We start from the raw sequence: 21,862 nt of genomic DNA, 5'->3' as shown, positions 1-21,862 counted from the left end.
ACATTAGCTTTTATCATAATCATCATCGTCGTCATTTTTTACTACCAAATAGCACAAGTATATTTAGATATTCATTAATTCAATAAGTATTTTTCTTCATTTAAAATAAAATATTACTGGGAAAATGAACATAGTCTACATTAGCAGACATTTATGCCTTAACAAATGGTTTTATTAAATCCCTTATTTATTTTTTTAAAAAGGTTTTTTTAGTACTATGAGGTGGATAGGAACTTAAAGGCACTTGTGGAGGGTGGTGGTAACATCTGGCATAATTTTGTCTGTGGCTAGATCTGGAGATCTTTAACAACTCCCATCTCTCCTCTCCTTTACTTGCATCTCCCTCCCTGAGATGGAAACCAGAGCAAGGAGAATTCATCCTGCTTTCTTTTGCTTGGTTACTCTCTTTCCCTTATTTCCGGGCAGCTTTCACTCAGAAAGGATGCCTCCTAAACCTCTCCTCCACTTCCTATATTGCTATTATAATATCTGTATAACACTTAAATTTCCAATAAGTTTCAGGGAAAGGATTTTGATGTCTTCTGAGACCCCTAAAGATATCATTCCTGTACTTCTAAAGCCCGAACAGCTTCCCATGCTGTTCTGACAAAAAGATCGTTGAAAACAAATCTCAAAATTTTTATGTTTCCTGCTTTTGACATTATTCCTGTGTATATCCAGTCATCAAATAACCGCACATCCAAAAAGGTCCATAGGTCGCCACTGCTGCTGCCACCATCAAGACCATGATGGGGAGACTCACTACTTTCCTCGAGAATGTTGTGTCTTTCACCATTAAGGCCTCACTATAATTCTGCCCACTCAGTCCCTACACCCCCAGGGCCCAAGCTTGGAGTGGCTGAAAAAACTCTGAACACCTCCACTGACAGGGAGGAGGTCCCCCCCACTGTGGCCCACAATAAAAATGTGAAAACAAAAACGAACAAAAGTCCACAAAGGAACAACCAAAATAGGTGAGGAAACAGCAGATTCCACACAGCAATCTTCCAAAATAAGATCACAGCCTCTCCACCTTTGCCATCTCTGAGCAGTACCTAAGCAGACAAGTGCATTATGTAGAATTTCTCTCTTCCATTATTGTAACAGTCTCATAACTCTTATCTCCATCTTGCCCCTTTAAAAGGCATTTGCCACACAGCTACTGTGCTAAAAACACAAGTCTTATCAGGTTACGTCTGTGGTTAAAACCCTTATATGATTCTGTCTTTATCTACAGGATAATGTCCAAATCCCTTAACAGTACAAGCCTCTATATGTGACCTTCTTAGTGTTATGCCTTACCATTCATTCTTTTTAAATAACAACAATAATTAACATTTATAAAACATGTACCATGTCAAGACTGTCCTAAATACTTTCTATTGTAGTAAAATACACATAATATAAAACTGACATTAAACATTTTTCAGTGTACGGTTCTGTGGCTTTACGTACAGTCACATTTTTGTGCAACCATCATCACCATCCGTCTCTGAAACTGTTTCATCTACCCCAACTGAAACTCTATACCCATTAAACACTAATGCCTCATTCCCTCTTCTCCCCAGGTCCTGGCAATCACCATTCTTTCTGTCTCTGCAAATTTGACTGTCCTAGGTACCTCATAATTGAAATCATATATTTGTCCTTTTGTGATTGGCTTATTTCACTTGAATATCATCAAGGTTCATCTAGGGCAGCGGTTCTCAACCTGTGGGTCACAACCCCTTTGGTGGTTGAACGACCCTTTCACAGGGATCGCCTAAGACCATCCTGCATATCAGATATTTACATTACGATTCATAACAGTAGCAACATTACAGTTATGAAGTAGCAACGACAATAATTTTATGGTTGGGTCACAACATGAGGAACTATATTTAAAGGGCCATGCCGAAATTGGTTTCGCTCAGTGGATAGAGCATCAGTCTGCGGACTGAAAGGTCCCAGGTTCGATTCCAGTCAAGGGCATGTACCTTGGTTGCGGGCACATCCCCAGTAGATGTGCAGGAGGCAGCTGATCGATGTTTCTCTCTCATCGATGTTTCTACCTCTCTATCTCTCTCCCTTCCTCTCTGTAAAAAATCAATAAAATATATTTTAAAAAATAAAATAAAATAAAAATAAATAAAGGGCCAGAAGGTTGAGAACCACTGATCTAGGGTGCTGTTGTATGTATCAGAATTTCCTTGCTTTTTAAGGCTGAATAGTATTCTTATGTAAGTATGTATGTACTACATTTTATTTATCCATTCATCTGTCAATGGATCTTGGGTTGCTTTAATCCTTGGGCTATTGTGAATAATGCTGCTATAAATATAGGTGTACAAATATCTGTTTGAGTCCCTGCTTTCAATTCTTTTGGATATATACCCAGAAGTGGAATTGCTGAGCCATTTGGTAATTGTTTTTTTAAAAAGTATATCATTCCCATAGTAGCAGCATTACTGTCCAGGGGCTCTGTGACAGATAATTTTACATGTCAACTAGACGCCATGGGGTGCCCAGATTAAATATTCTTTCTGGTTGTGTGTATTAGGCTGTTCCTGGATGAGCTTAACATTGAATTAGTGGACTTAGTCAAGTCCCACTGTGGACAGGTGTCGTCCAATCTGCTAAGGGCCTGGATAAAACAAAAGAAGACGACGGAGGGATTCTCCCCTCTTTCCCGCCTAACTGGGATTTACATCATGGGCTCCTTTCATTCTCAGGCATTCAGACGTGGGCTGAATTATATCACTGACTTTTCTAGATGTATAAACTATGGCCCTTCTACACTCTCAGCCCACATTGTCATTCTGAGGAAGCCATACTCACAACCAAAGCACTTCCATGTTAGGAATATTCATAAATATCTATCCACTCTCCCAGATCTCGAGCCAACTCCAGCAATAACAAGGCCACATGTTCGTGCCCAGGAAGAAAGTAGTCAGACCAAAAATATTCTGCCGTTTCCCTCCCATTACAACCTTCTGATTTAATCCTCTTACTGAGGTAATCCCAATAGAATCTGGCTGAGAACCATAACCACAATCAATTTCCCTACATAAATACTCACCCACTATATTTTACAAGATAGATATAATATTTTTTTACTCACATATGGATTTTCTTTTCTGGTGTTCAAGTCAATATAATGTTAAATTGAAAATGGGACTAGTCATATTTTTTAAGGTACAATTTAATTCTTAAAATAGAAAGTAAATAGATTTACAAGTAATATTTTTTTTAAAAAAAACATGATTTTTTTTAAAAGAACACCTTTGTCTAGAGTTTCTGGTAAAGCAGTGAGCATACGTTATTGAGAGTTTTTTAGGATAATTTTTTAAGTGAAATTGTACATACATACTTATAGTTATGGCAACATTCTTATAAGTCAGGTATTTTAATGTAAAGCTTTCAGGAAAGCATATATACGGTGTTGAATAATTTCTTCTTTAATCATCATTGAGAGAATATTTTAGAAAAAAGCTAAAACAGAAAGAGGATGTTACATAGATTGCTGCTTCTTTTCCAAACACTTCTCAATATCATCAAGCACTTGAACAGCAGCCTTTGGAATTCGTGTCCCAGGACCAAATACATTGGAAACACCAACTTCAAACAGGAATTCATAATCCTGTTGAAAGAATTTGTTTAATTAATAGAAACATTAATATTTTTAATTTCAAGCAAATGAAACAAAAGAACAATACTTGCTTTTTTTTTCTTTGTCCCCAGTGCCCCAAACTTTCTCCACTATTACACTAGTGGCATTTGGGGGTGAAAACTCTTCCTTGATTGGGACTGCTAAAAACCACTAGCACACCCTTATATTCCAGGTCATTAAAAGAACAAAACACATTCTGCCCATTTCCCAAACACCCTGCTGTTGTTCATTAGTTTATTTTAAACAAAGTCAAAGTTTGAGTGAAAATATTCACATGACACAAATACTCCTCCAGGCTTTAGGCTGTTTCAATATTGGAATATTTATTGCTATAATAATATCAAGTATAGGATATGCTTTAAAGCCCTGACCCTCAATCACTAGGGCAATTATATATTTGAGGGCATTCTGGTTTGTGCTATTGCAGCACAAACCTTACCTTTTTCTTTTCTTGTGAGTCTTTTTTTTTGATTGAAGTATAACTGACATATAACATTATATTAGTTTCAGGTACATAACATGATTTGATATTTGTATATACTGCAAAATTATCACCACAATATGTCCAACTAACATCCATCACCACAGTTACAAAGTTGTGTGTGTGTGTGTGTGTGTGTGTGTGTGTGTGTGTGTGTGTTGAGAACTTTTAAGATTTATTCTCTTGCCATGGCCGGTATGGCTTCGTTAATTACAGCAGCATCCTGTGCACCGAAGGGTCTCGGGTTGGATTCCCAGTCGGGGAAAATACTGAGGTTTTGAGTTGGATCCCCAGTTAAGTTGCACACTTATGGGAGGCAACCAACTGATGTTTCTTTCTTTCTCTTTCTCTCTCCCATTACCTCTCCCCCTCTTCTTTTCTGTCTCTCTAGAATCAATGAAAAACATATCCTCAGGTAAGAATTTTTTTAAAAGATTTATTCTTAGTAACCTTCAAATATGCAATGCAGTATTAACTATTGTCACTATGCCATACATTACATCTCCATGGAAGTTTGTACTTTGTGACTCCCTTCACCCATTTTCACCCACCCTCTGTCTCTGGCAATCATCAGTTCTTCCACATGTAAGTGAGATCATATGGTATGGTTTTTCTCTGTCTGACTTATTTCACTGAGCATAACACCCTCTAGTATTGTGACAAATAGCAAGATTTCATTCTTTGTATGGCTGAATATTCCATTGTGTATACAGACCACATTTTCATGGAGGTTCATGTTTTCCTTTGCTTCAGATAAATGCCCAGAAGTAGAATTACTAGTACATATGGTAGTTCTCTTTTTAATTTTTTTAAAAACCTCCATAGTATTTTCTATAGTGCCTGCACCAATATACATTCCCACCAACAGGGTTCAACAGTTCCCTTTTCTCTACATCCATGCCAACACTTGTTATTTTTGTTTTTTTGGTAACAGCCATTTCAACAGGTGTGAGGTAATACCTCATTGTGGTTTTGATTTGCATTTCATTGATGATTAGTGATGTTGAGCACCTTTCACATACCTGTTGGCCATCTGTATGTTTTCTTTGGAAGCATGTCTAGTCAGATACTAGAGCCATTTTTAAATCACTCTTTGGTCATGGCAGCACCCATTTTTATTATCAAGTGATCATATTTGGATGATAAATTATATGGTCATGCTAATTATCCCCCAACTATTTCTTTTCTGTCTCTATTACTTCCTTAAAATAGTTTTGTAATACTATAATCCTGCAATAGCACTTAACCCATCTCATTGAAGTTTACTCCTAGTCTATGACTTCTAAGGACAGAGATCACATCTAAGCATCTTTATATCCTCAGTTCATGGCACATAAAGGTGCTGAAAATATGCCATCGCTCTTGGGCAGATGCTATAGATTTAAAAGTTCATAAGAAAACTTGATAGAACATGTAATAACTATCTCCACATTGGGGATGGTTAAATTGCTAGGTCATCTTCTATCTTTTCTAACAATGCTATGTACCATCTGATCTGACATCCAAGTAATGGATTTGGAATGGAGAACTCAACTTAGGAGAGGACTGTGAAATGTTGCCACGGGAGAAAGGGTCCTTGTCTTATCTAAGCCTAATGTAAGCCTTGCAAATGTATTTTAATGAGAGGATAAAATGTTAGAAACAAGTGAATCTGAGTAAAGGGCACACCAGTGTGCTTTGTACTATTTTCATTTTGTACCCTATCTATTAGTTTGAAATTATTTCTAAATAAAAAGTTATCATAAAGTGTCTTCCACTGAGCTGGGCCAGGCATATCACATTCTCTGCTTCATGATGGAAGTGGGCAGCATGAGGCTGCTAATTTTGCCTGGAGTACTTGGAAGCCACTGTTGTTAAAGGGGTTAGAAGATCCTGAAGGTAGTTACACAAACCACATTTATTTAATCAGGCCCCAGAAACTATAAGCTCCACAATGGCAGTTGCTAAATCTGTTTAATTAACCACCATATATTAGTAATATCTAATTTAAAATCTATGCATCTTTCAATCAGGTAATAACAACACTTTATATATTTACTACAAACAAATAATAATAAAAATGCATGGGTACTGACTGCTGTAATTATAACAGATACCCATATTAACACTCAAGTGTGTCATTACAGAAAATGATACTTAGTCTTTAAACTCAGAGGGAAAAAGTACAAGAAACACCTACAGATATTCCAAGTGATTCAAATATCCAGAGTTAATACAACTTGTGAAATATATTCCTTGAAAATGTCTGCTTACTCATTTAACAAGCCTGTGGGTTTTGTTTTATTTTTCAGCTTGTATTTCAATTCCATTATTTTATGCTGCCTAATTATTTTGGTTCTTAAATTTTAATATCATGCCCAAGAGCTTAGATATTAGAGTCTCTAAAACTGCATTATAGATAGAAGTATTCCAGTGATAGATAGCAATAAAGAATAAAAGCCCTTTATATTCCCAAATAGTAAGCTATAGCTATGAAAAAATAGGCAAGTATGTTAACAAAAGCAATTTTGTGTTGACTATATTACCTTTAAGTATTGTGTTGGTAGTCAGAATAAAATACAAATATATAGTTTGTTTGCTAGTACCATGTTATTACCAATCTCATAACCTCATACATATGTATTCTCTCATTTCGTAAGTAGTCTCTAAAGCCACTATTTTATATTCTGAGTTGTAATGGAGAAAAAAAATTATAGCCTGGGACACAAGCTCCCATTTCAATGATATATTCCTGCTATAGTGGTGGGGGCTTTGTAGCATCTACAAATCATTTCCTTAGAGCAATCTCATATACAGTTCTTCTATCTTGATTTTTTTCCCATTCTCAGTATAAAAAAAAAAAAAGAGAACTTGATATAATTAAAAATTGGATTGGAAATAGACCCAATTTATGTTTTTGTTGTTGTTAATCCTCACCTGAAGGTAGTTTTCCATTGATTTTTAAAGAGTGGAAGGGAGAGGGAGAGACAAAGAGAGAGAAACATCAATGTGAGAGAGACACATTGATTGGTTACCTCCCACATGTGCCTCGACCAGGGCCGGGGATCAAGCCTGCAACCCAGATACATGTCCTTGCCCAGAATCGAACCTGGGACCCTTCAGTCCATGGGCTGACACTCTATCCACTCAGACAAACCAATTAGGGCCCAATTTATATCCTTACTAATTATTTTAACTGGTAGGTAAAGGTAATATGTGGAATGAGTCCCCCACTCCATTAATAAATTAATTGACATCATTGATTGTTACCTAGTGTCCATTTCTCCTTTCCTAAGATGATCTACATTTTTGTTCAAGAATCCACCTCTACCCCATTTGGCCAATAATTTTCAGGACAGGCTGATTCCATTTACATCTGAAATATGATATTTTTGGCTCAAGGAAAACTATACCCAATCAAATTAGCTTTAATAAAAAAGGGGTTTTATTGGACCATGTAACTGATACAGCTCTGAGTTAGGGCAGCATTTAGGGATGGGAGCATGGGGGAAATGGACAAGGTAGCTACTTTAAAACAACATAAGCAAACACGGCCAACTGGCTAAGGACTCACTTTACTACCAGGGGAGGAGTGCTCACTGTATCTCTGGTTGCTATATGCACAGTGTTTATCATTCTTCTCTATTCCAGCTGTGAGATTTTTATTACCTTATCCTGTTCCTTCTCATCACTGTTTATTGAATATAAAGAAAGTAGATCTCTATTTCGGTTACTAGTTTGCAAGAGGATAATTCTCTCAAAGAAGCTTTGTAAATTGTTAAATTATTCATATGAATTAAATATAAACTTAAAGAGAAAACAACACTGTCCACTTTTGGACTTTGTAGAACTTAGTAAAATCACCAGAAAATCATTTGGCTCAAAATCTACCACACATTGATCTTCAGGAAAGGTGTACAGTAAATTAAAGAGCTACATATCATTTACTCAGAATTCCCATCATAGCACTAGAAAAATATAGGCGATGAAAAATACCTGTGGCGGTATCACCCCTCCACACATGACAAGAATATCTGGCCGTCCAAGGGAGTTGAGCTGTTTGATGAGCTCAGGAACGAGGGTTTTGTGACCAGCAGCAAGTGTGCTCACACCCACAGCATGCACATCCGCATCCACAGCCTGCTGGGCCACCTCAAGGGGAGTCTAAATTAGAAAGTAAAGGGACAAATCTCATTTATTCCCAAAAGTGTTATCTACTTAACATTCTAAGATTTTACTCATTAAAAATGTTGAAGTGAATGTAACTTCCTATTTCATCATTCTCAAATCATAAATACCAACTCATCCAATGGATGCAATAACACCAGTGCTGTATTTGCTTCTAGCACTAGAATTTATCAGATTTAAGCTATACCAAAACATATTTCCTCTTCATTATCATTTTTTAAGAATGTATCTGTTGTCTTCTTTATCAACATTTATTAAGTAGTGCAGTACAAGGCAACCTGTTATAGTATATGTGAAGTAAAAGACCAAATACAAAATGCAATGTTAAAAGTGAATCTTAGATTTTAAAACAGAATGGTAAAGAGTGAGGTTAGCAAGATAGCAGGCGAGGAAACTCCAGGACATGGTTCTCCCACAGAGACACTGAATTAACAACAATATGTGGACCAAAATAGCGTTGTAAGAACTCTAGTTTTAACCAGTTTGGAATATAAAAGTTATAAAGGATATTTCCCATATTCCATTATTAACTGAGTTACCCAAGATCATATCCACTTTCTGTAATGAGTCTGTGACATTGATGATTTGATAATTTTCATGTATTTAAGTCATTCATATAAATGTGCCTAGGAGTTTCTCATTAAGATATAATGTAAATTGAGAAATTTGAGAAGGATAAGGCCACCTCAGAAACCACTGCACAATTATAAGTACAAAAAAATTATCAAAATCTATGAATTTTCTAAGTTTGGCAAGATTTTAAGGCTCATAATTTTAGTGTGGTAACAAGAGATTCTATACTCTCAGTAATGGAGCCACATTCAAGAAGATCTCTAGGTAAGTCATGCAGCATATAGATCAAATTTTAAATATGAAATATATTAACACATAAAATTAAATATATTAATACATAAAATTAAAACCTTTAAAAATGATGCATACTTTTGCCATTGATTTCTTAAAGGTGAGAAATTTAATTAATTTAAGCATGATTTGTCATCCATTTCATCCATGCTACCAAAATTTATAAGATAAAATTTCATCTAAACAGTTCAGTTCCATACTTTATGTTTATATAAACTATATTTTACATTATCAAAGCCTGAAAATTTTGAAACCTCACATCTAATTTTGACTAAATCAGTCATCAAAGAACTACCTTTAGCCACAGATAAGTTTTTATTTAAATGACACAGTATTCTGTTAACAAAGTTGATGGTACTAAAAAGCCAATTATATTTTTATAGATGGTATTTAAGAGGGAATAAACTTACAGTTCTTCAGAAAATTCTTTTAGGTGCCAAAGGCTAAAGAGAATTTTTTTAAATTACTTTTACTTTATGAAAGAAATATTTCCCAAAAACTAATTACTAAATATTAGAAATATTTCTAATATTTGATCACTTTAAAACAAACAAAAAACTAAAGTAAAATGGCAGAAGATAATTTTAAAAATAGAAAAGTATTCAACTTAAAGAATGAAAACAACCTAAATATATATATTTATTTATAAAATATATTTGAGGAGCATTTGAACTCTTGCTTCCCAGTATATGTCATCAGTTTGGTTCAAATAAACACTTTTAAAAATTCTCAAAAAATAATAATAAAATTAAATATATTTGAGATCCTTAATAAAACCTACCTTAAATGCATAAGACTCTAAACCATTTATAAATTCACCTACTAACACAGTTCAAGGATATATCTCCAGAAATTTGGGCTCTTTACAATAACAATTTCTCCTAGACTCTCTTGAGTAATATTCAAAAATTCAAAAACGGAAAACTCTTACGGGAGATTCTACAAAGGCTAAACCTCTAAAGGAAGGTTTACTTCTTCACTGGTAACAATGCAATGAGTACTCTTTTAGTCTCTTAGTTTAGTTGACGTATCTGCATTTGTAGTAACAGTACTTCCCTCTCCTTGAAACTCTTCTCTTAGTTTTCATCCCCCTACTTATCCCATTTCCTTTCATTCCTTTGCTGTTTCCTTCTCTTCTATTTCCTTTTAATGTTCAAGTTTCCTTGTCTTGCAATATAAACTCTTTATGGAAAATTACATCCATGTCATGGTTTTAAGTAATATTTATATAGTGACGAGTCACAAAGTCCAGTCTATAATTGAGGCCTCTCTGCTATATTTCAGACATGTATATCCAACTTATGTGGTCATCTTCATTTGAATATCCCACAGCTGGTTCTCTTAAGCCTGCCAACCTATCTGTAAATAGCCCCTTTATTAAATTTTCTTCAAAATCCTAGCTGATTCTTCGTTTCTGCGAAGACCCTGATCCTGTCTTGGTTAAGGCCTTTGTTGTTCCTCCCTCAGATTACCAAACATTTTAGCTGGACTTCTGGCACCTATCTAGTCACAGCTCCTCTCAATCCAATTCAGTAAGGGACTTTAGTACAAAGTGACCTTCCTAAAGTATAAATTTGATTGTGTCACTCTACCCAAACACATTTGGGATAAAGTTCAAACTCCTTAGAATGGCATACAAGGCCATTCATCATAATCTGCACACCATCCCAAGCATTGTATTCTAATTTTCCTGAACCTCCTGGAGGCATCACGCTCCGTAGCTCTGCACCTCTGCTCAAGCCAACCCTTCTTCTTAGCATGCTCTTCCCTGCTTTGTTCTCAGGCTTTTGAAAAGCATAGCTCAAATGCAACTTCCTAGGATTCTTGGACAAGTTCCTCATCCCTAGTTTATTACATGGATATTATTGTACTGTGATTGGTAGTAAGTAAGTCTCTGTTAAAAGCTTGTAACATCCCTGAAGACAAAAAAAAAAAATTGTATCTTATAGAACTCAGAAGCTAACACCTGGTAGATGATCGGTAAATATGTAATGCATAAAACTTTTAATATAAAAGTTATTACAATTTACTCCTCAACCAAAGATTTGGGGGGAGTGAATGATTAATGCTTCATCATTCTACAGAAAATTTCAGCTTCAGTTACTTGCAACAAATTATTTTTCTGCTAGTTCTAATATTCGGTGATCAAATAAAATACTACTGGAGAGTAAAAAAGAGAAAATCTAATTTTAAATTGAGCTTACTCTGATGCTTGATCTCCTTTTAAAAACACTTTCCACCAATCCAATGTGGGCTATCCTTCCCACAAAATATTAGTCACATCTTAATAAGCAGCACAATAAGATACTTGAAAGTAATCTTCGCAGCTTCAGAAGCCTAATAAAAGTTATAGTTCAGAACTGACAATGACTTTTACAAAGTCTGATTAACAAGTACATTAGCATGAGTTATATTTCATTCCTGCTTCTGTCCTAATTAATTAGATTACATGCATTCAAAAATAAATTAGGAAATTTGTTGAATTCAAGTTCTTTTAAAACTTTAAAATATCATCATGGTCCATTATGTTTTTATGACTTTTTTCTACATGCGATTTATGATATACTTTTTGAAATTCTCCCCAACAATTTTCAGTACCTGAAAAAGAGGACCAATGTCCACATCAAAACCCAGGTCAGCAAATCCTGTAGCTATAACTTTTGCTCCTCTGTCATGTCCATCTTGTCCCATTTTTGCCACAAGAAGACGAGGTCTGCGACCTTCACGTTCCATGAATTTATGAACCCTAAGCAACATTTTAAAATACAATAATTACATATTAGTTTTCCAAATGTAGGATATAAAACCTATAATTTATTTGCAGTAAATCTTTAAAGTTTACTTAAAAATCTATTTATTCAAATATTTTTAACATCTCTGTTTTACACTGAACTCTATTAAAGCCTGAATGTTTACCATCTCCCCCTTAGAGGAAAGTTTAAAAGATGGAATAGCCTGTAAGCCCATATTCCTGACAGCATCACAGTGAACCAAAATGAGAAAATGGCTACTTTTCACCTTCTTAAGCACCTCCAGAGTATTGAATATTATATATTAGAGATATTTAAATGTAAACTAAAAAGTGCCTTTCAGAGTTATTTACATACATATGCCACTCACTAGCTGTAGTGAACTATCCACATACCTCCCTTCACAAGTGTGAACTCCCCCAAGCTGACTGCAGCATGTCTTACAATGACATGTAATCAAAATACTTGATTAGCCCTAACCGGTTTGGCTGAGCGTCGGCCTGCGGACTCAAGGGTCCCAGGTTCGATTCTGGTCAAGGGCATGTACCTTGGTTGCAGGCACATCCCCAGTGGCGGGTGTGCAGGAGGCAGCTGATCGATGTTTCTAACTCTCTATTCCTCTCCCTTCCTCTCTGTAAAAAATCAATAAAATATATTTTAAAAAAATGCTTGCTTAATTAAATCAATAAATGTATAACCCCATATGAAAAAGCACTACATTTATTTCTGACAAAAGAAAAAAAGATTCCATTTTGATTACTTTCACCTTGGCTGTTTTGGTATTTATCTCGTATATAGGTAGTCACATAAAAATTTTAGTGGGAACTTTTATTACAAAGTTTGAGAAAAACCAATCACCAGGAAGCTACTTTGTATACTTGAGAAGCATGATCCTTTTATATTAATTTATATTTCCAAGTCATGTTTGATAGTTATTACTGTCAGTTCAGTGAAGACTGATTTTAATTAATGCATAGAGATGGCAACCAAATATGTACTTTCAAATAGGAAAAGTAAGATTTTATAATTATTTTGAGCAATTAATGTAAATAGACTTGAGAAAATATGAAAGCATTTTAGTACTTTAGTAAGGAGAATGAAATTGAAGTACCTGGAGGATATGAAGCAATATCACATTAGTTAAATAAACATCTGTTTAAAATGAGAAACTACTAACAGGGACTATGGTGAAAGTTCAGAATATTGTTTTAGTAAAACTACAGACTAACAGGAAAGCCAATTTACACATTTTCCAAGGGGTATGGGAAAAAATTAAGCCTGCAGTAGACTCATGGGGACTGTGTTAACTGAAAAGATGACATGCTGCTATAAGAAATCTCACACATTACCTCGTGATAGCATATGTTATCTCTTTACTTTCTCCAAATTCTTGACGATAGGCTCCACTCACCATCCGATCATTAGCTTTGTGTTCACCAAATACCTTTTTCATGGCATCTGTGATTTCTCCAACTGTACATCTAAAATATTACAGGGAAGTTCTGTTAACATCATTTTTTGAGATTAAAATATTTAGTTACTGATTGGCCAATGTGGTTAAGTTGTTGAGCATTGGCCCATGAACCAGGAGGTCATGGTTCGATTCCCAGTCAGGTCAAGGCACATGCCCGGGTTGCAGGCTCGTGCCCCACTAGGGGGGCATGCAGGAGGCAGCAGATTGATGTTTCTCTTTCATCAATGTTTCTATCTCTCTATCCCTTTCCTTTCCTCTCTCTAAAAATCAATAAAACATATATTTTTAAAATATTTAGTTATCTTAATATCAATATTAGACATATTTTATTACCTAATTAAAAAATAGGCTGTCAAAAATGTAAATAAGAATTTTTTATTGCATTATGAAAGTATCTTCCTCAGAATACTTATGAAAAGTGATTTGAGAGACATAGAAGCATGTAATAGACTGACGAATCTCAGAGGGAAGGCTGGGGTGGGGGATGGATGCGGAGAGATTAACCAGGGAATTTATATGCATACTAGAGGCCTGGTGCATGAAATTTGTGCACTCAAGGGGGGAGGGGGTCCCCTCAGCCTGGCCTGCCCCTCTCGCAGTCCAGGGAGCCCTTAGGGCAGTGGTTCTCAACCTTCTGGCCCTTTAAATACAGTTTCTCATGTTATGACTCAACCATAAAATTATTTTCGTTGCTACTTCATAACTGTAATGTTGCTACTATTATGAATCGTAATGTAAATATCTGATATGCAGGATGGTCTGAGGCAACCCCTGTGAAAGAGTCATTTGACCACCAAAGGGATCATGACCCACAGGTTGAGAAACGCTGCCTTAGGGGATGGCTGACTAATGGCTTAGGCCTCTCTCCATGGCAATCGGGCCTAAGCTGGCAGTCAGACAACCTTAGCGCTGCCGCAGAGTGGGGAGAGGCTCCCGCAACCACTGCTGCACTTGCCAGCCGTGAGCCTGGCTGAGGGCTTCTGACTGAGGCGGCTCCCACTGTGGGAGCACTCTGACCACCAGGGGGCAGCTTCTGCATTGAGCATCTGCCCCCTGGTGTCAGTGCACATCATAGCGACCAGTAGTTCCACTGTGCAGTCGATTTGCATATTACCCTTTTATTATATAGGACTAGAGGCCTGGTGCACAAATTCGTGCACGGGTGGGGTCCCTCTAAGTGGCCTGCAGGGATATGCCGAAACTCGCAGTCCAACGCTGACTGCAGCTCCTACCTGCTGCTCCCACTCATCCTGGCCCCACTGTGCCTGCCATGGGCTTGCACCCAATCAGTCCACATTGGGAGAGGCTCGCGCTGCCACAGCAGCACTCTCCAGCCATGACCTCTGTGTCTAGCACCCTCCCAAAGGGAGTGGCCTGAGGAATTGGGCTGAAACCGGATCTCCGACATTCCCCGAGGGGCCCCAGATTGCAAGAGGGCACCGACCAGGTTGAGGGACACAACCAGTCCACAATCAAGTTAGGGAGGGACTGCAGGAGGGCTCCAGGCCATGTCCGGACCATTGTGCTCAGTCCCTGATTTGCTGGACCCCAGCAGCAAGCGAACCTACCGGTCGGAGCATCTGTCCCCGGGTGGTCAGTGAACGTCATAGCAACTGGTCGACCAGTTGACTGTCTGCCCCCTGGTGGTCAGTGCACATTACAGCGAGTGGTTGAGGAGCCTTAGCATTTCATTAGCATATTACACTTTGATTTGTTGTTTGTCTGTTCTGCTGTTCAGTCTATTTGCATATTACCCTTTTATTATATAGGACTAGAGGCCCAGTGCACAAAAATTTGTGCACTCGGGGAGGAAGGGGGGTCCCTCAACCCGGCCTGTGCCCTCTCGCAGTCTGGGACCCCTCGGGAGATAACAACCTGCTGGCTTAGGCCTGCTCCTGGGTGGCAGAGGGCAGGCCCAATCCCTAGGTGCAGCCCCTGGTCGGGCTCAGAGCAGGGCCAATTGGGGAGTTGGGGCGCCGCCCCCTGTCATGCACAGAGCAGGGCGGATTGGGAGGTTGCGATGCCACCCTCGGTCACGCTCAGGGTAGGGCCGATTGGGGGTTGGGGCACCGCCCCCTGTCACACTCAAGGCAGGGTCGATGGGGAGGTTGTGGTGCCAACCCCTGTCACACACAGAGCAGGGCCAATCAGGGGGTTGGGGCGCTGCCCCGTCACACACAGAGCAGGGCCCATCAGGGGGGTTGGGGCTCCGTACCCTGTCACGCACAGAGCAGGGCGGATAGGGAGGTTGTGGCCCCGCCCCGTCACACACAGAGCAGGGCCAATCAGGGGGTTGGGGAGCTCCCCCCTGTCACTCACAGAGTAGGGCCGATAGGGGAGTTGGGGCACCGCCCACTGTCACACACAGAGCAGGGCGGATCAGGGGGCTGGGGCGCCGCCCTCTATCACCCACAGAGCAGGGCCGATCAGGGGGTTGGGGCGCCGCCACTGTCACACTCAGGGCAGGGCCGATGGGGAGGTTATGGCTCTACCCTGTCACACACAGAGCAGGGCCCGTGGGGGGTGGGGGGTTTGGGGCGCCACACCCTGTCACACACAGAGCAGGGCCCATCAGGGGGTTGGGGAGCTCCCCCGTATCAGGCACAGAGCAGGGCTGATCAGGAGGTTGGGGCGCCTTCCCCTGTCAGGAACAGAGCAGGGCGGATAGGGAGGTTGTGGCCCCGCCCCCTGTCACACACAGAGCCACAGGGCGATCAGGGGGTTTGGGCACTGCCCCCTGTCACGCTGATCCCGGTGCCGGGAGGCCTCTCGGCTCCGCTGATCCCGGTGCTGGGAGGCATATTACCCTTTTACTATATAGGGTAGAGGCCTGGTGCACGTGCGGGGGGCCGGCTGGTTTGCCCTGAAGGGTGTCCTGGATCAGGGTGGGGGTCCCCACTGGGGTGCCTGGCCAGCCTAGATGAGGGGATGATGGCTGTTTGCAGCTGGTCACACACCCTTCAGGGTGGGGGTCCCCACTGGCCAGTCTGGGTGAGGGGCTGAGGCTGGGACTGAAGCTCCCAACTGCTCCTTTTTTTCTTTTTTTATTCTGGGTCAGCTTTAGCTCTGAGGCTTGGCTCCAGCTCTGAGGCCTCAGCTGCTGCAAACAGGTATCTGGTTTGTTTCGGTTCTGTAATCGAAACTCTGTATCAACTCCAGCTCTGAGATCCCAGCTCTCTGAAAGCTGGTTTCTGGGGTTTTGTTTAGCTTCTATATTTGTTACAATGTTTTTTAAACTGCAAGCTCAGAGGCCGGCAAGGCAGGCAGGGAACGTTGGTGTCCTCCGTCACTGAAGCAAGCAAGCCTCATGTTAGTTTCAAGCTGCCTGGCTGCCGGCCGCCATCTTGGCTGGCAGTTAATTTGCATATCGCCCTGATTAGCCAATGGGAAGGGAGCGGTCATACGCCAATTACCATGTTTCTCTTTTATTAGATAGGATATGCATAGCCCCTGGGTCCATAGACACAGACAATAGTGTGGTGAAGGCCTGGGAGGGGCAGGTGCTGGGTGAAGGGGATCAATGAGGAAAATACCCGTATAGGGGAGAACATCTGTAATACTTTCAACAATAAAGATGAATAGAAAAAGTGATTTTAGATGCCTTTATATATAGTAAACTCTTTTCAACATTTTCAACCAAAAAAATGACTGACCTAAAAACTATATATAGATAAGCCTCTAATGGTTACTGAATAATTCACCACAACATAAATGTGCAGAGAGCAATGTATTTTCACAAGAAGACAATCTTTTAGTTTATCCCATCCATTTGTTTATTAATTCATTCAACATGTACTAAGTACCTAATTTGGGCCAAGCACTGGTAAGTGCTAGAAATTCATTGATATGTAAGACAAAAAAAAAAACAAAAACACGTACCTGTTCTTATAGAGCTTATCATCCAGTCAGGGGATATAGACAATACACAGTAAACAAATACCAAGATAATAATGTGGTAATAAGTACTACAAAGACACTAAAGTAGGCCAAATGGAATGGGGGACAATTCTAAAGATATTGAAGATATGAAGACTTTTGAACTAGGATATAAGTATTAAGAAATAGAAGATAAGGGGAAGAGTATTTAAAAAAGGAAACACTACATACAAAGGCTCTGAGAAGTAGAAAAACTTTTTTGTCTTCTAAAAATAGAAAGGGGGACATTGAGGACACAGTGTTGTGAAGGAAGCAGGATAAAGTCAGAGAGGTAGGCAAGAGTCATATTCAGTGAGGCCTTGCAGGGCTTGGTAAGATTAGGTTTTAATTTAAAAGTACTAGAAGCCCATTGAAGGGATTTTAAGAAATTAAAACGGAAATAAATAAAATAAAAAACAACCCACACACTATTACCCCTTAAGCACTTAAAACAACATGTTTTTAAAAAGTTCATTATCTTCAGCAATCTATAATAATAAAAGCGTAATATGCTAATTAGACTGGACAGCCAAATGACCTTCCAGACGTCCTTCCAGACAAAGCTGGGGCTGCGAGGGCCAAGGCAAGCTGTGGTAGCTGCGAGGGCCGAGCCCCTTGTGTGACTTTTGTGCATCAGGCCTCTAGTAAATAATATAAGCAAAAATAATTTATTTAGTGACATTATCACACATTGGGAGAAAAGTTTCTGTGAGTCACTCGCTTTTTTCCATGCCCTAGCAGGCAAGGCACTGATTGCCCTTATTCTGGACTGTCTTTTCAAAGATATCTACATAGTGAATAGCCCTGGAAGTCAGACATATAGTCTACCTCTGGACAGAGGGCAAGTCTTCTTATTGTCCAATGTATTAACGTCTCCCTATATGTGAAAGTACATCGAACTTCAACTTGCAAATGGATTCATTACAATGTCAAATGTCCTGAGTCCCAGGGAAATACACAAGTATTAATATTCTGCATTCAAAATATATAAATGTTTTAAATGTACAGACGTTTAAGAAAAAAAAGAATTAACTTTATTTTGTTCTCCAATATTTTCTTTTAGGCTCACATGGTTTATGGAATCAACCTTTTATTTTAGTACACTCTGAAAAGCTAACTGGCCGATTTTTACTGTTTGGAAATCTCCAAAGGTAATATCCTCACCTTGCGCGAGCAGCATCCACTGCAAGAGCCAGAATATTCCCATCTCCGCTGGCAGCACACGCAGTCAGCGCATCAAGACACCGGTCCGCCAAAGCAGGATCCCTGCTAGATTTGACCTTATGGGAAAGGTCAAAGAATGGGAGGAGTTAAGTGAATAGAGAATAAAGCAGAGATTGGGAGATTAGACCCTGTTATACATCACACAGAAAACTGCTCCATAGTCCTAACCTCAAGAATAAAAGGGGTAAAAAAAGAGAATAATATGTATGCTAAGTCTGACATTCCTTTAATTTATTCATTTACTCATTCAATAAACATTTAAGAACCTCCTAAATCATGCTAAATTCTGTATAACCCTGATAAGTTAGAAACAAGCAGGGAAGTAATAACAGTGCTGACCATCCCAAGTAGGACATGCTTCTAGGCTTTTCCCCTTCTCTTCTATTTCTTATTATTTATGTCCTAGTTCATAAGTCTTCATATCTTCAATATCTTTAAAACTGCTCTCCCAGCCATCCCATTGCATTTGGCCTACTCTAGTGTCTTTGTAGTATTATCACATGATTATCTTAGTATTTTTTTTACTTAGTATTTGTCTGTATCCCCTGACTGGATGATAAGATCTACAAGACACTGAAAACAGTGGCTCTTTTATATGAGGAATTTCAAAGGCACTAAAGATGAATAGTGACAAGGAAGAAAAAAATGAGCAGATTACAACTTAGATAATATTTTACTTGCATTTTGTTTCCTTAACTAATTAACAATATATCAATATGTATGTATATTGTTTTTCCTTTTGTATTTAAGAGTAATAAGCCAGTCAGAGAAAGACAAACACCATATGATCTCACTTATATGTGGAATCTAATGAACAAAATAAACTGACAATAAAGAGAAACAGACACACTGGATACATAGAACAGACTGACAGCTGTCAGAGGGGAGGTGGGTGGGGTGGACAGGATGAAAGAAGGTGAAGAGTATAGCCAAAGAACATATTGGTATGGCCCATTAGCCCATGGGCACAGATAGCAGTGTGGTGAGGGCCAGAGGGAGGGGACAGTGGGCTCTGGATGGAGGGTAGGCAAAGAGGGGGAAATGGGAGACGTTTGTAATAATGTCAACAATAAAAAATGTATCTTAAAAAATTCCAAGGAGACAAAGAGAGACAGAGACCATGAGAAATACTGAGATAAACAAAGGCAATGGAAGGCATGGTCAAAAACTATTCCTAGATCTACTGTGCTCTGTCAACAGCCTGTCTAAACGAAGTTACTTAAAATCCAATATTTTACAGGTTTTCATCACTTGTAAAATACGAGTCTAAAATACTATACTGCTCACTATGTCACTAAAATTCTATGGTATCTATTAGCAGAGGTGGGCCAGAAAATATATATTACGGGCAAGGAAAAAACCAACTCCATTATTAAATTTCTCTCTCTTGCCCGAAATAAGGTCTATCATCATTTATTATAAATGGAATCCTTCGAGCTTGAGGGTATAGAATTAATAAATGCCTAAAGTATACTAGGAGAGAAAAGGGGTTTCCCAAATATAATATATATTGAGACTTCTGTGATCACTGGAAATAAAATGCTACACCCTAAAAGGGCCTTTTAAAATGACAAAATGTAAGAGAGGAGTCACTATCTCTTGATTAAATAAGAGGAAATACCATTAAACATCTATCATTAACTCTATCATTATGCAGTCAATCTACCTGGACAAAGTAGATTGTTACAGATCATTTGAACCAAGAGGGGGGAAGAGTTATATCTTAAACCAGGGGTGGGGAACGCTTTTTTTGCCAAGGACCATTTGGATATTTATAACATCATCCGCAGGCCATACAAAATTATCAACTTAAAATTTAGTCTGCTATGTTTGGTCAAACATTTAATTAACTCACTCCTAACGCCTTGGCAGGCCCAGACCAAATGATTTCTGGGGTCTTATACGGCCTGAGGGCCAGTCATTCCCCACTCTTGTCTTAAACAATCACAGAGAAAGTAAACAGAGAAAAGCCATTAAGGAATTTCAAGTTTCCTGCCTTCGACATAAATACAACAGTCAGAGATTAAGAGACCAAGGTAGCTTCACACAATAGAAATATATTGGTTACAACAGTGAAAATTAATATGTTTTATCTAGTTTAGTATTTCATATACTTTAGATCATATCTCAGTGAGAAAGAAGAAATAAGAAGAAAAGACAGTACTTTCGTTTCAATCAAAATAAATGCAGTTCATTATAAAGTGTAGCTTACTAAAGCACTACCAAATATATTTTACTTAAAAATACAAAAACAGAAGGTAAATGATTCATAATAGTATCAGGAACCATGGTCTAATAGAAATAAATTACAGTGAGAAGCCCTGGGTTCCAATATGATTCTGAACTTTATTGTGAATTACATAATCACCTATGCCTTATTCTAATCTGCAAATGATAATCTGTAAGTGATAGGAAATATTATTATGGTGTGGTTTTTAATAGCTCAGAGGCAGATATCATGATTTAAAGCACTGAGTTTTTGGTGTCAAAATACTTGGATTTCTGAGTCTTGGCTGTTCAATTAGTTATCCAAGTTTCTCAATCTCCCTTATCTTTAGTTTTCCTTATCTTTAAAATATTGGGAAATAATATTCACCTCATGAGGTTGTTGTAAGGAATTAGCAGGATAATGTAAGGGCTTAGCCAGTGCCCAGAACAAAGAAAGCACTCAAAACATGACAGCTATTATTACCTTCTTAAGTTTTTCAATCTGCTTGTTACGCACTGAAGTATTATCAATCGCCATAACATCCACAGGTTCTTCTTTCTCCAGCTGGTACTTATTTACTCCAACAATTACTTCAGAACCTGTTATTTCCCAGAGGAAAATAATATGTAGAGTCTACTCACAAATAAATGCCTAATAATAATAGTCTGATCATCATGAAATCTCTTGTAAGTTTAATATTATTAAGCAGTCTTCTTAACATTTAATGAAAAACTTTAATATAAATCAGCAAAACCCAATATGGGATGAAGGTGGGAGGGGAAAAAACAAGTATGTATCAGAAACTCTGTAAAGGACCATTTTTTATTATTCTCCCAAATAATATGCTTTCCCAGAGTTTCTGACAAACCATCTTCTAACACTTTTACAAAATCGAAACAGTCATAGCAGCAACCATCTAAGATTTATAAGGTAGAGAATTAACACCCAACAGGTTTTCTAATATTTTCTTAAATTCTCTTATGGCCAATCGCATGAAAACAAAAAATATTTTTAAAACTATAAATGATAAACTAGAATAACAAAGACACTTCCTTAGCATGATAAAGAATATATTTTGCCTCAAACTACCAGATTATTAGTCTAGCAAAAGACAACCTGCTACCCCAAC

At 38.3% G+C, this 21,862-nt stretch overlaps 1 protein-coding gene across 1 annotated transcript in view; it reads right to left on the bottom strand.

Moving 5' to 3' along the window:
- Nucleotides 1-3,077: 3,077 nt before the first annotated feature.
- The window catches only part of MMUT (methylmalonyl-CoA mutase), a 39,077-nt gene continuing 20,292 nt past the window's right edge, over nt 3,078-21,862 (bottom strand). The window contains exons 8-13 of the mRNA XM_081094684.1: nt 21,217-21,332; nt 18,465-18,580; nt 13,261-13,392; nt 11,760-11,907; nt 8,106-8,273; nt 3,078-3,619 (exon numbers count right to left, since the gene is read on the bottom strand). Of these exons, the coding sequence (XP_080950810.1) occupies nt 3,491-3,619; nt 8,106-8,273; nt 11,760-11,907; nt 13,261-13,392; nt 18,465-18,580; nt 21,217-21,332 (809 nt within the window). The 3' untranslated portion in view covers nt 3,078-3,490. The remainder of the gene's footprint in view (nt 3,620-8,105; nt 8,274-11,759; nt 11,908-13,260; nt 13,393-18,464; nt 18,581-21,216; nt 21,333-21,862) is intronic.

Source organism: Myotis nattereri (genome assembly GCF_964212035.1).
Source record: "Myotis nattereri genome assembly, chromosome: 6".
Taxonomy (NCBI): Eukaryota; Metazoa; Chordata; class Mammalia; order Chiroptera; family Vespertilionidae; genus Myotis; species Myotis nattereri.
This window is presented reverse-complemented; position numbering and strand designations above follow the sequence as displayed.